General features: G+C 37.4%; 1 protein-coding gene across 1 annotated transcript in view; it reads left to right on the top strand.

Annotated features, from left to right (window-relative positions):
* SPIDR (scaffold protein involved in DNA repair) overlaps positions 1-14929 on the top strand; it is a 168534-nt gene that overhangs the window by 44338 nt on the left and 109267 nt on the right. The window contains exons 6-7 of the mRNA XM_070942313.1: positions 7743-7984; positions 12344-12444. Of these exons, the coding sequence (XP_070798414.1) occupies positions 7743-7984; positions 12344-12444 (343 nt within the window). The remainder of the gene's footprint in view (positions 1-7742; positions 7985-12343; positions 12445-14929) is intronic.

The raw sequence follows: 14929 nt of genomic DNA, 5'->3' as shown, positions 1-14929 counted from the left end.
CCCACCCCCAATGTTAAAGTTTGGAGAGAGAAGGGTTTTTTAAAAGCATTTTATGAGAAAAAATATTTTATAACATAAATAGGAAAGTATGAAATACAGGTCTATGAAGGTGTTATTGATAATATGAATGAATCATTTCCTGTGATTTTATATTGTATTGACTTTTTCTCTATTTGTGAAGAAACATTGACCTGCCTTCGGCATGGAAAATGTATGAGTAAACCATTAATGGAGAGTTTTCAGAAAAAAAGGAGTCCTGAAAAAGTGGAAATGTTAGAAACTCAAGATGGTTGTGCTTTGGCATAAGAAGGGATAGAGAAAAAATCTGTCAGGCTTTCAAGATTCTGTTACTGTATCTAATACCAATAAAAAGCAAGCCTACAGAACTTGTAGAGAGGGAATGCTACATTTATCTTTTCTTTTTAAAAAAAATAAAACTCAATTAAAAATAATTGCAGGCTGCAAAGGAATACCTGGCATGTTGATCAGTTGTTCAGTGGCTACTACCTAGAAAGGCAGCAGCACCAGAAGTAGCAATGGTAGGGAGGCCTGGAGGTGCTCAGCAGCGTTTATTTCAGGGTGGTTGAGAGTTTATTGAATTTTTTAAAAAGTCAGCCGGCCACCCAAGGCGGCAGGCAGCATTGCAGCATGCCTGATAACAAATTTTCATAGAATTCCTGCTATGCCTGTTTCTTAACCTTGCCTATCCCAAAAATGGTTGACTTTGGGTATACTCTTTGTATGATTTTGGAATTAGTTTTCTATTTTTTCTGAGAACCATAAATCAATAGAAAAGGTCAAACTAAGTAGTTGGGAAGGATTGTGCAGTTTGAAGGTGAGGATAACAGCCTGGAAGGATCATAAACCTTGTGAGCTCTGTAAAAATGTGAAATGTGCAGACACTTTTTTGTCTGTTTAAGCAGTAATTCCTGTATTAACGCTATTGATACTAGAAACAAAAAGTTTTTATATTCAAATTAAATGTGGGAAAACTTTCATTAAAAACTCCAGTGTGCAAATGGAAGAGACTGCCCAAATGACTAAGAAAAGTAAAACAAGTTATTTCTGTAGAATGAAGTTGGGGTTGAAAAAAAAAAGTTGGAATAGTTTCTAGGAACAGAATAGAAACTATTGAAAAAATGAGGAAATAAACTGTACTGAAGCCTTGCACAACCTGAGCAGCCTCTAGATCTATGGACTGCCACTCCCAGTTCTCACAAGAATAGCCATATTAACTGGGAATTCTGGGTGTTGAAGTATAGTCCACAGGTGGGTGCTTAGGTGGTAGAAGGTTGCTGTAGAATATTAAAGGAAGAGTTGTTTTTTCATACCAAGTGAGTATATTAGAGAGTCTAGTTGTAAAGAAAGATAGTAAAAAGAGCCCAGTGTTGGAGGAAATTCCAAAAACAAACTACAACAATAAATAGGGTAACTAATGTAGAATAATTATTTAATACCCATGTCATAAAATTGTCTTCTTTCCTCTGTTCTATAATTTAGAAGGATCCTGGCATATTTAGTCAGGAATTTAAGAATCAACAGCAGAACATATTATTGAAAAGGCAAGCAAGTTGAATCACTATGCCTCATTCACTTCATGTGCTTTCATACGGAGAAAAGTCATTTCAAAGTTTTTGGAGCATGGCAGGAACTTGATATTACTTTCAAGAAAGATGTGTGAAGCTAAACAAATTTCTGATGTGATACAGTTAACAGTTTGAAATATCAGGTTACCTCATGAAAATATTTGTCATATGGAACTAAAATTGGGAGCAGACATTAATTTACCTGTACATGCCAAAGGTTAACACTATTATTTCTACATGTGTATTAATGAAAGAAATGAAGAAGGTTTTCAAGGATGTTTGTCACTTACTACATGTAATCAATAGACAATAAAGGGACCATTGCTAAAGGAGGTTATAGTTCAGAAGAGCCCAGCAGAAACTTTTTTTTTTTTTTTGGCTTTTTGGCTATAGATCACTGCTTAAAAATGTGTGGTGATTATTATTTATATATTTATGGCATTTCAAAGGGCTTAGCACTTTTTCCTGTGGGAAAGAGCTAGAATATTTGGGTTTTTTAGCTTGGAAAAATAGTGACTGGACACAAGGGTAGAATACTACCAAATAAGCGTTGCAGGGGATTAGGGTTGGGAAAAGAGTATTTCTTTTCCTCATTCTTACAAGCTTCCTTAAGGCATCTTTTTGACCAGTGTGAGAAACAAATAGGCTGGACTAAGGCAGCCTTTAACCTAGTCTAGCAGGGTTATTCCTAATTCCTAATGACTACATTTTCTCCATGATAATATGTCCCTAAACTGTTCCTTCAGGTCTCTAATCATGGATATAACAAGAAGTATGCTAACCACAGAAACTGGCTTCCACAACATAGTAGGTTAAAATATGGTGACTGGTTTGTGGTTGAGCATGTTGTGTGAAAATAGCCTCCAATTTCCATTATCCAGGATACTGGCTTGTAACAGTCGTATCTTCTGCTTATTAAAATAATTGTATGTCCAAATTGGTGGCTGCAAAATTTTAAATAAACTTTTCTTTAAATAATTATGGCACAGGGCTGAATTGCACATATAATATTCATCTAATGACTTTTGAGGTATGCATAATGACTTTGGAAGGGAATTATTAAAAGGTAATTTGGAATTATGGATAGAGAAATATTAAGTTCCATTTATTTCTGTGTTCCTAATTTCCCTTCTTCTGAACTGACTTTTCATGCTAAAGAAAGAACTATTATTATACTTATGAATAAGTGTAATACGAGTCATGGTGGCGCAATGGTTAGAATGCAGTATTGCAGGCTAACTCTGCCCAAGGCCAGGAGTTCAGTCTTGATCGGCTGAAAGTTGATTCAGCCTTCCATCTTTCCATGGTCGGTAAAATGAACACAGTATTGAACAGCATATTGTTGGGAGCAATATGCTGACGTTTGTAAGTAACTCAGAGAGTAAAGCATTATGGAATGGTATATAAGTCTGAGTGCTATTGCTATTGCTAAATCATTTAGCAGATTAATTTGATACACCGCTTCTTGTGATATTCTTGACACCTGTGCAGAACATTATGCATGGGTGCTGTCCAGAAATGTTGGCCCATAATTCCATATCCAGTTTAATTAACTGTGTTAATTAAAGTCATGGACCTAATGGTTTTAAAATGTTACAGGATATGATGTTAGTGAAATTTCCTGAAGAACATTTTTATTTCAACAGGCTGGTCTGGCCTAACTTCCCTTTTAATTGTAAATTGTAAATTTGTTTTAAAACATTAGGGGTGTTTTAATTTGTTTTGGGCCAAATCATTTAATGGGTTTTTATATTGTCTTTTAAATTTTGTAGTTTGTGTGTTTTATTTTTTTGGCTGTTCACCGCCCTGAGTCCTTCGGGAGTAGGGTGGTATATAAATCCAAAAATAAAACCAAAATAAAAAATAAAATAAATGTATGGAATATTAAGAATGGATACAACATCTTAGTGTCAAAATTCCAGATAACTTCTAGATGGCAGTAAGTACAATTTTCTCTCTTTGTTGCTATCTAATGGTTATCTGGTCTACTATTAAGCATATTTGTATCTACTTTCAAATTTCATTGTTTTAAAAATATCATTTGTATAATTCACATAATCTGTGACAATGTATATTCACAAAATTATCATCGTCATCACCATCATTATCTGTTTATCCCAGGTCCTTGGGAAGGACTCAATAGGAGGATAAAAATGTCAAATCCTGCCTGAATATCTGGCTGACTGTACAATGAACTGTATTAATTAAACCTGTATGCTGCTTTCTGTTAACAACTGGGTGACTCACAACAATAAAAACAAAGAAATCACAATAAAATCAACAAAACATAAAAGCTAACAATAAAAGATGTCACTCACGATGAAGCAAGGGGTTATATTCTGTCTTGCCAAAGGCCTGGTTGATAGAATAATGATAGAATGTTAAGATTAATAGCTAAAAAAGACCTTATGTTAAGTTCAAAGGTGGAGTTGTAGGCCTGCAGAGAAACTCTTATGTATAAATAATTATTTTACTTGTGCAAATAATTAGCAGTCAATAGATAATTAGGAAGAGATTCCATGAAACCTGAAGTTTTGTCAACTCTAATCCTGTTCCAAGTTGCTAATTACAGCCACCTTAGAAACACCTCTTTGTTATCATTTCTAATCCTGCCTCTTTCAGTGGTCCATAGATCTAGCTTCTGCTTTCTAATTCCACTGGTATATCTAGCATTTCATTCATGGTAGCTAATTTGGGTATTAACTTAATCAGAGGAAGAGTAAATGGGCAGGAAAAGCTCTCAGCGTGATCTTGGAATGATAAGGTGCAAATGAAAAGGAAATCATTTTATCAAAGGGAAGTTTGCATGTAGCTAGAATCAAGTTCTTGGAAGGAAGTCTTACTTGGGTAATCTACATAATAATAATAAGATTGTTGAGCAAAAGGCACTCCTGCTTGATAAGCCCTCACAGAAGATTTTTTTAGAAATTTTAATTGATCTACTGCTCTGAATAAAGGAGTAAAACTTGCTTCAGTGTATATACTGTATTAAATTTAGATGAAAAGAAATTAACTCTGTTTTTTTATACCAGAACTCCTTTGTTCCTCTTTCATTTTCCAATTTCCAAATATTTTTTTTATTTTTTACATATTGATAAGGAAGGCCCATTTCAATAATATATCAACCTTGATTTCTAAAACCAATGTTGATTATTTATGATTTGTAATTTTATACTATTATTTGCACTACAAATGAAATGTTTTGAAATGGTACAGTTTGTACTGTATAAAGTCTGTCAATTGCTTTCCAAGGGTGAGCTAAAAGCATGGAGGGTTTTTTTTAAAAACCAGGAAGCCAATCAACATAACTTAGATTTTTCATGATGGAATTATTCTTTCTTGAAAACAGGAAGTTTATAGTCTAAGCATGCAGTTGGGTATTTAGGAATTCAACTTCAGTTCATCTTGTCATAGTCACAAAGGTTTTAGTAATCCATTTTGATTGAATTGTATAATGAGATTTACACAGGATCATCTCTGAAGGTTCAGTTGCTATAAATACTACTAGAAATGTTCTCAAATGTGAGATTACTTAAAATAAATAAAAATCACATTTAAATGAGTAATTCTTTATTATACCAGCTATGTTGACTACTGCTCAGTTTCTTAATACAAGCCCATTATAAACAAAATATCATTTTTCCCTATATAAATTTCCTCATCTACTGAGCTGTGCTCATTTTCACTTTCCATAACTTCCAAATATTATCAGCACATAACCTTTTTTGCTATGGCACCCAAATGTAAATATTCCTTGGTTTAAAAGTTAAGACTTTTTTCTGACAAAGGCTCTTGGCAAAACCATTTTTTGGTCAGTTACCATTCAAATAATTAAGTTTCCCAGTAAGCTTATGATTACTGGAAATGACTGTAGTATAATAATGGATTGTTGTGGCTCCGTCCTCCGAGCCTATGTTATCGGAGGAAGAAGGCTCTGAACATGAAGGAAAGGAGACGGCCAGGCCTCCCTCTCCAGGACCCTCCTCTCTGGCAATGCCTCAGGTGTCTCCCGAAGGAGAAGAGATTGGCCAGGAGCCAGGTGTTTCTGAGCCGTTGGATAGTGACGAAGAAACATTGTGGTTGGATCCACGCCAGCGTCGGAGAGACAAGCAGGCGCAGCAGAAAAGGAGGCGTGCCAGAGATTAAGCTGAGTCACTGGACCACACCCCACAGGCTATAAAAGGGAGTGTGGTGGCCATTCGGACTCTGTGATGGACAAAGCTAATCTCTGGCGAGGCACTTTGCACCTTCGGACACAACACCTATTTGCTGTGGATTTAATTACAAACTGGACTATTCAAACTGTGTGTATTTTTGTCTGTGTTATCGGAGTAAAAGTTCTTGGCAGGCAGCCACGGAGTTGCTGCCAAGTTCCTTATCATTGACGTTGAATGTTTGAAGAGTTTATTTAACCCTTGGCTGGCTGGTTGGGTGTGTGCATGGTACGGGGACAGAACATGGATGTCATGTTCCAAGTTCAGTTTTTAAGGATGGCGGGAAAATCCTGTGGAGTTTTTGTTGGATGTTTATAATAAGTTAGCCTTCCACAGTAGCAACCATGCTACAGTAGCTACAATGATTGCAATTCAGCAAAGTGGAAACATACTGGTTAGTCCTTGACTTACAACCACAATTGAACCCAAAGTTTCTTTTGTTAAATGAGACAATTGTTAAATGAGTTTTACCCCATTCTCCATAGTGGTGGAGACAGCATCCAGGAATGGGTTGTACTTGTCTGTTCAGTTGATTGGACTGAGTCTGCCAAAGTTGAAATGTCCTGCCCTTGTTGCTAAGACCTCCCAGCTTTTGACTCCGTCCTTCAGCCTGGACAGACGTGTCAAAGGTTTCTCCATTGTGGGTGGAGCCAGCAGCCAGGCATGGGTTGTACTTGTCTGTTCAGATTGATGGACTGGGTCTGTCATAATTGACAAGTCCTGCCCCTGTTGCTATGGGCTTCCATCTTTTGACTCAGTCAAAAAGTGAGTTGCTGGTGTATTTTGGTGCTTCTGAATAGGGCGAGTTGGGTGGCCATTTTGAACACCGAAAAGCTGCTGTGCCGCCCGACACTTTAAAATCCTTTCTGGTGGAGCTTTGCATTCTCAGCTTGCCAGCCTGCATTCTGGCAGTTGCCCTGCACTTACCCCTAGGTTTAAAAGCGGCACAAGGTGTAAGATTGTGAGATCGCTTGTCGGTTGCCTTGACAGCAGCCTAGTGCTCCGCGGCATACCGCACAGCCATTGACAGGAGCCTTGCGCTCCACTTACTAACGGGCCTTCTCTGACAGGAGAAGCGCTCTGCAATTCATTGAGCGGCTGAGATGGCATTGAAGGCTTGGAGCCAGTGTGTGTGTATGTGTGTGTTTTTCTAGCTAAGCCTGCCATTTGCTGCCATTTGAGGAGCTTAGCGCTCCCAGGGGAAACCATTCTTAAAGGGGCAACTGCCTTTAGGTACAACCACAGCTGATGCCCAAAGCCTTGTTTAAAACAAGAAAGGGCAGGAAAAGCAGGACAGCCAATATGGCGGCTATAGAAAGAATTGACAGCACACCTGAGGCTTCTGAAAGGGCTAGAGCCACAAGTGTCAAATCCATGGATTCTATTTCCAAGGCTCACAGCAAGGCTGCCAAACACACCCAGCCTCCAAGGATCTGAATTTTGCTCATATGATGATGGGGATGTTGCAATCGTCATAAGTGTGAAAAATGGTCATAAGTCACTTTTTCAGTTGTAACTTCGGACAGTCACCAAAGAAACTGTTGTAAATTGAGGACTACCTGTACTTAGTTAAAGTAGGTTGGTGGGCTGTTCCTGAACTATGTAGATTCAGTTGTTTGGGATAAGGTCTGTTTCTGTGATTTTTCTTTGGTAATGATTCTCATTGTTCAGTTAACTACTGTATTTTGGGTGTTGCTACATACTACCAATATTTTTTAAACTATTATTAAGTATGTCACTTTTGAACCAGAAAGGTAGACTTTATTTCCTTTATCAAATAAATAAAATATAGCTACATTGGTGGCTTTGAGTCCTCACATTCTGGATATGTGGTGATGAATTATACATTTCCATGATTATAAATCCTTATTAGTTAGTGTTACACTAATTCATTAGCTTCTTTAAATAGATGTTTTTTTCTGTCTTGACAATTTCTCCACAGATTTCAGAATATTCATCAGATGATGACAATTTTGAAGGAAACAATGTAGAAACAGAAGCTACTAATTTAGAGTTTCCTAAAAAGTTCCAGTTCTGTTTTGGAGTAGGGTTTGAAACAGATACAGGAAGATCAGCCACTGACTGGCTAAAATCTGCTCAGACCCTTCTACAAACTCCTAAGAAAAAAAATGAAAAAAGTTTGAAGACTCCAGAAGATTCTGCAAAGAAAAGAAAATTGCTGAGGTATGCATCAGTTGTTTAAAGTAACAAGAACATTAATTTTAGAGTTATATTTTTGAAACTTTAAAAAGATGGCATTGGTCAGTTCACTTTTTATCATGTTTTGTTGCTAGTTAACGTTTTTCATGTTTTTCAGAAAGTGATAAAAACTCATGCTGAGTTCATCTGTTTGTAATCTTCGATTAACTGATTATGTGAAATGGTGATTGTGATTTTCAATGCTCCCTGCCAATTTCCCCCAAGCAAAGTCAGTGGGGAAGCTGTCAGGAAGTGGGGGGGGGGGGGTTGCATACCTGTGGTCATTCTTTTTCTCTGTGTGATGATCCGGGGGGTGGCATGAAAGCAACACAACCAGATAACAGGTCTAACTCTAACGCGGGGGATTATGGGAGCGATGGGGCGCTCCCATGTGACACCTCTCCTGCGCGAGCTTCACTGGCTTCCGGTGGTCTTCCGGGTGCGCTTCAAGGTGTTGGTGATCACCTTTAAAGCGCTCCATGGCTTAGGACCGGGGTATCTACGAGACCGCCTTCTGCCGCCAATAGCCTCCCACCGTCCAGTTCGCTCACACAGAGAGGGCCTCCTCAGGGTGCCATCGGCCAGACAATGTCGGCTGGCGACCCCCAGGGGGAGAGCCTTCTCTGTGGCGGCACCTGCCCTCTGGAACAACCTACCCCAAGAGATACGCATGATACCAGACCTCCGGACTTTTCGTTGGGCCCCGAAAACACATCTATTTCATCTGGCCGGGCTGGCTTGATCCCATCCTTTCGGTTTTAATTTGAAATTGGTTTTAACTGGGTTGTTTTAAATTGAGGGCCGAAATTATTTAATTCTTTTAAACTGTTTTTTAAATTTTATACGTTATGTTTTATCTCGGCTGTTCACTGCCCTGAGTCCTGTTGGAGAAGGGTGGTATAGAAATCAAATCAAATAAATAAAATAAATAAAATAACTTAATTTAATAATAATAAACCTAATAAACCTAACTCCCCTTTATTGCTCCAACTGTGCCCCCCAACGTTCCCACATTCACTACAAGTCCTGGAGCAAAGCTCTCACACGCACACGCATGCCTCTGGCTGCGAGTAGTTCAGTAAGCAAGGTTAACCACAGAGCAACCAGGGCCAACAGTCCAGTAAGTCAGGTTAACCAACATTAACCAGGGCCAGCAGTCCAATAAGCCAGGTTAGCCAAACAGTAACCAGAGCAAAAAGTTCAGCAAAGCAGGCAAACCGGCAAGCCCCACAAGATGGAGTACAGCAATCTCCAGGCGTTGGCAAGTGCACATGAGGCTCCACAGATTCAACGCTTGTTCCCGACAAATGTTCCTCCCACTGGCACCTCCTTACATCTCAGTCCCCAGGTGTGCCTTATGAAAGGGGGCGGGGCACTCTCCTCCCTCGTAACCAGCTCAATCTTCGTTGATCTCGCCTTCTCTCTTCCCTCCTTGTTCGAGGATCAGGATGGGGTAGTTCTTGCTCTTCTCCTGAGCTCTCCCTGTCTGCAGGCCTTACTAATTCAGAAAAGCCTTGTCTGGACTGACTCTGCCCTTCCCCAGTTTCCTCCAAGGCCAATGGAGCCGCCCTCTCAATTTCTGTCGGCTCTTTTTCCAGCTCATCTTCCCCCACAGATTCAGACTCCAACGGGGGCATGACACTTTGTTTAGTTAAGGAAATATCTCTGAAAGGATGACCCAATGGCTCATGGCTCATTTAGACCTATATAAAATTTGTTATGCATCTGAAATACTTATGGATTACAGGAATTTCCAGTGTTTCCATACCAGGCAGTTTAAGTCATTCAATTTCTGCTAAGGGATCGGACCCAACTATGAAAGTAAAAGTAATACATAAAAGAGGATTCATGGCGACTCTTCATTCTTAACTTTTCAGTTTTTAATTTATAAGTCTTTTAATCGTAAGTCTTACTTTCCATTCCAAGCTATAAGCAAGGTGTGCACTAATTTTTCCCTAAGTAAATCTATATTTATATGTTTCCCTTTTGTATCAAATAACAGTTGACATATGGGTTCAGATGCATCCTGGCAATATATTTTTTTAAAAAACTATAAAATGTTTTGCTTATTCAATGCTATAGTCCAACCATGAGATGTGGTGTAGTTTTTTTGTCCCCCAAACCATAATACAGATAGTCTTTGACTATAACTGGTACTGGAATTTCGGTCATTCAGCAAAGCCGTCTTACCTTTTCATGTTTCCATCTTCAAAGTCTTTACAAATGTAGTACTGCTTGTCTCTTCTAACAACTCTCTGAAACTCTTTTGTTAAGTTCCTTTCTGAGATGTTTGCCTTTTTTAGCTTTGGCTTCTCTTCTCTTTTTGGCAATTTCCACCCTTCTCATATCCAGTTTGCTTTCTTCTCTTTCATCATTTTTGGCATTTTCATTCCACATTCATTCTTTATGAATTCTTTAGGTTCATTCCATAACTCCTCTGGTTCTCTGGTATCAATGAAGTTCAGGATTTCAAAGTGATTCTTGATGTTCTCCTTGAAATTGGTGCATATATATTCACTATCATTTGTGAAAACCAACTGACTTTCTTCTTTGTCTTTAGCTTAACTATGAGGAGTTTGTGATCTCTTCCTGTGGCATTTCTTTCATGCTATAATTGAGCTCCTCCACCTCTTTTTAGCAACAATGTAGTCAATTTGATTTCTATATACACCATCTGGTGAGGTCTAAGTATGGAGGCCTCATTTTGGTTGTTTGAAGACAATTTTGACTTATGAAGAAATGATGGCAGTGACAGAAATTAATAAGTCGGTCTCTTGCTCATTTCAGTTGCTTAAACCATACAGTCCAACTACATTTTCCTTTGCAACATTGCCATTCCAATCTCCAGTCGTGAGCAGCACATCTTACTTGTATCTTGATTTCAAACTGAACTTAATCATAGAAATCAACTTCCTCCTCTTCTTTTGCATTGGTAGTTACAGCATAAACTTGAAATATTGCCTTAACAAAAATATGTATTATAGCACAAAAATACTCTAGAACTTAGAGTACAAGGTATTCATTTATATATGACAATCAAGCAAAAGCCTTTATTTTTTTTTTATTTAAATAGTTTTTATTAAACAGTTTTCTTCATTTTATATCACAATTTTGATCTTTACAGCACTCCGGTATCAGTATATCTCCTAAGTACATACAAATTATTTTTGTTATTCTTACTTTCCTTTTGTGTACGTATCTATTCTATACAATGCATTGATATTGCAATTACATACCTATATATATTACCCTTTATTGTCACATCTTAATTTACTTTTACATCTTTATTCTTTGCTTCTATTCTCTAACCAGTTATACCATGTGTCCCAAATCAGATAGTATTCTGTTTCACCTCTTTCTTTTATTTCCATTGTTAGCCTGTCTATCCCCACACATTCTAACACTTTTTTAATCACCATTTCATCAGAGAGAGTACTATCCTTTTTCTAGTATTGTGCGTAGATGATTCTAGCCGCTGTTATTATGTGTAATATGATATACTGAGTTTTTTTACTATAATTTCTCCTTAATATACCTGATAAGATTAATTCTGGTATTAGATCTATTTGTTGTTTAGTAATTTCCTCTAGCCAATTTCATATTTTTGACCAGTATTTGACCAGCAAAAGCCTTTAATGTGGCTTCAATACAGATTTTTCTTCACAGAAGTAATTCAAAATAGGATCACAGCTGAAAATTGATGTTTAAGAAGTGAATTACTAAATTATTCAATCATGCAACTGACAGAGGCAGCTTTACCAAGAATTCTTGTTCTTAGCTTCGAGAGTATTGAATATTATCTGAAATAGTAAGTTTCAGAATTGCTTTTAATAAAATTGTTTTGAAGGCTGTTCCCTTTACAAATACTGAACTTTTTCAGTTATAGACAATTTTCAAATTACAGAAAGTGCACACTTGACCTAGCTTATGAAATGAATCATGAGGTCAAGTATGCACAAGGAGTATTTTGGGATACATTCCTTACCAGTGGTCACTTGTCTTCCAGTAATATTCTGTAGGGCAATGGTCAAAAGTACACTTGTCTTGACTGAAATTACACTCTTCAGGTGGAAAGTTATTCTGACCCAAAGAGTATTCTTGTATCCTTTTAAAATTGTTCTGATTTTTATTCCAGGAATTTAAAAAAAAACTGTTTATTGAAACTGCCTATATTAAATGTAGAATTTATTACACACAGTTTATATAAATCTATTCACATACTATTCTTACAATATTCTTCTGTTGCTAAGAATTCTAGAAATTGTGTGTTGCATTTATTTAACAAAGCCTTGGAGAAAATCAGTGAATTTTGAGAATTTGAAAAGTAATTTCTTCTATCTCTAGGGGAGGGCTAGCAGAAAGGTTGAATACACTTCAAAATAGAAAGAGATCTACAGTAAACTTTTGGAGGCATCAATGTACCTCTCACCATGAAACACTGTCAGGTAAGAACTATAATAAAAATATTTTACTACGATTTGGAAGAAAGTATAATTTTTAAACAAAGTCTTATGGTTATATTGATATGACTTCGTAACTGTATGCTTTCAAGGCTTGACCGTCATGATATACTTACCACCCAGAGCCCCTCTATGAGGGAGATAGGCATTTAAGAAGTTTGATATATAAATATTTTGTGTTGCTTCTTGAAGGAAGAAACATGAAGATCTTACATTTATTTACACTCGGTGATGCCTTTTCAACATATATTTTTGGTGGTTTTAAATGTTATTTGTAAACGTCACTGATTATCCTAAGTCTCTTAGAATACAGTGCAAAAACAGATTAAATGGCAAGTACATCCAATATGCTGCTATGGTGCTACAGAGTCATTTGCTGGGAATTTACTATAATGTCTTGCCTAAGATGTGTTGTCCATTGCTGTAATGGATTCAAGTCTAATCTGGATCAGTTACAATCTACCTTTTCCAGAGTTGCCTTGCTACCCTGGGTTAAACCTTCTATCTTTGTGTTCCCATATAACTTTATGGCAAACAAACTGGATCTATTATACAAATGTGCCCAAACCATCTCAGCCACCAATTTTTTTTTCATCAGTTATTGTTGACTGGTTGCAATATTGTTGATACATGGTCTCTTTTCTCAATATGGTCTATCACTATACCGCCAAAGACTCCTAGAAGGTTCCCACTTTTTATCTCTGGTTACAGAAGCATTCATGATTTAGCTCAATATAGAAGGACTGGTAATACCACTGACTGAAACAAAATTTGCAATTTTGTGTATTAATACTTTTTTAAAAATTCTGGTCACTGACCAGAATTACAAACACACACATGTTACAAATAAAAGTAAAAATCAAACGAGATGTAACATTACAGTTGGTGGTAGCTTTGTCAGTGGATAATCAAAGTATGCCTGATTTTAGAGGCAGTATAACAAAATTTTGCTATGTTCAAGGAGACTAAATCATACTGATCTGATAAGAATAACTGTACATAAAAAAAGATCAGAATTTCCCAGGTATTTTACCAGATAAGGAATTATAAGGTAGATTCTTGAGTCCTTGTAAAGTGTTGCAGTACAGCAGGACATGAACTGAAGTTTCAACAGTCCCTTGTCCACGGGCACAGTCTCAGCTCATAGTGGTTTTTTTTTCATCAGCCCCCTAAAACTGATGTGTAGAGAGCATTGAAACATGCTAAAGTTAGTACTCTTCAGAATTTGGAACGAGTTATGTGTGATGCAAATAACTTGTTGGATTGTAAAAAGAGGTTTGACTGCTCAGAAAAATGTTCTTAGGTAGAGCATACTGATCCTATTCAAATCCCTAGTGCCGTGTAATGGGGTGAGCTCCCGTTACTAGTCCTAGCTTCTGCCAACCCAGCAGTTCGAAAGCATGTAAAAAAAGCAAGTAGAAAAATAGAGACCACCTTTGGTGGGAAGGTAACAGAGTTCCATGCGCCTTTGGCATTTAGACATGCCAGCCACATGACCACGGAGACATCTTCGGACAGCACTGGCTCTTCGGCTTTGAAACGGAGATGAGCACCGCCCCCTAGAGTTGGGAAAGACTAGCACATATGTACGAGGGGAACCTTTACCTTTTACTGATCCTGTTGGGCTTTCTGTTCTTTGATATGTTGTTTAAATGTTCTAAGTGCAAACTCTTGAGTTTATTATCCATCATTATGAATGCATTGGAAAAGCTGCTGAAGTTTTTGTGAAATTGTCCTGAACAATATTGGTTTGTAATTGTCCACAATAAGGAAAGAAAGTCCTGTGGTAAAGAACAATAACTTCAAACAATATGCTATGAATCAGATCCATGCACCAATAGTAGCCTTCCCTCCCTCCTTCCTCAATACTACATGTAGGAAGCAAGTGGCTACTCGAAATATATCCCTTAGGAATATAGAAATTGACATTTTCAAGAGCAATATAAAGTGTAAGGTCATAGCTGGGTACCAAAAAGTAATTGTGCTAAAGCTGAATATAACTTCAGTGCTTTTGGGATTTGTTGTGTTCCTCTGGTGAAGTGAAAAGACTGAATAATGGCTGCTATTTTGAAATAATAGAAAATATTTGTAGCTTGGGTTTTAGATTTTGGCAGTTGTTTGCTCTCCAAGCTTCTTTCAATTTAGTTTCCGAACGTTTCATTACCAGAGTAGGTAACATCATTAGCAGGATTGTCTTGTCCTATTCCCCTTAGCTTGTAAATGTCTTGTGTGCCACTGTGTTCAGTTGGTGATTTGATTGGTTGTTCGTTTGGAGTTATATTTAAATTCTGAGCAGCTGATTGGTTCTTTTGTTGGTTGGTTGTTCGAATAGTCTGGTTTCTTATATATTCATATGCTGGATCTGGGTCAAAATGTTCGTTAATTGCTCCTTTGGTAGAATACCAGGCCTCAACAAATTCACATGCATGGCGTGAAAATGGCTGCTAAATTTTGACCATTTTCTAATATA

This window comes from Pituophis catenifer, unplaced genomic scaffold (genome assembly GCF_029215685.1).
Source record: "Pituophis catenifer annectens isolate HBS135680 unplaced genomic scaffold, rPitCat1.0.hap2 SCAF_3, whole genome shotgun sequence".
NCBI lineage: Eukaryota > Metazoa > Chordata > Lepidosauria > Squamata > Colubridae > Pituophis > Pituophis catenifer.
This window is presented reverse-complemented; position numbering and strand designations above follow the sequence as displayed.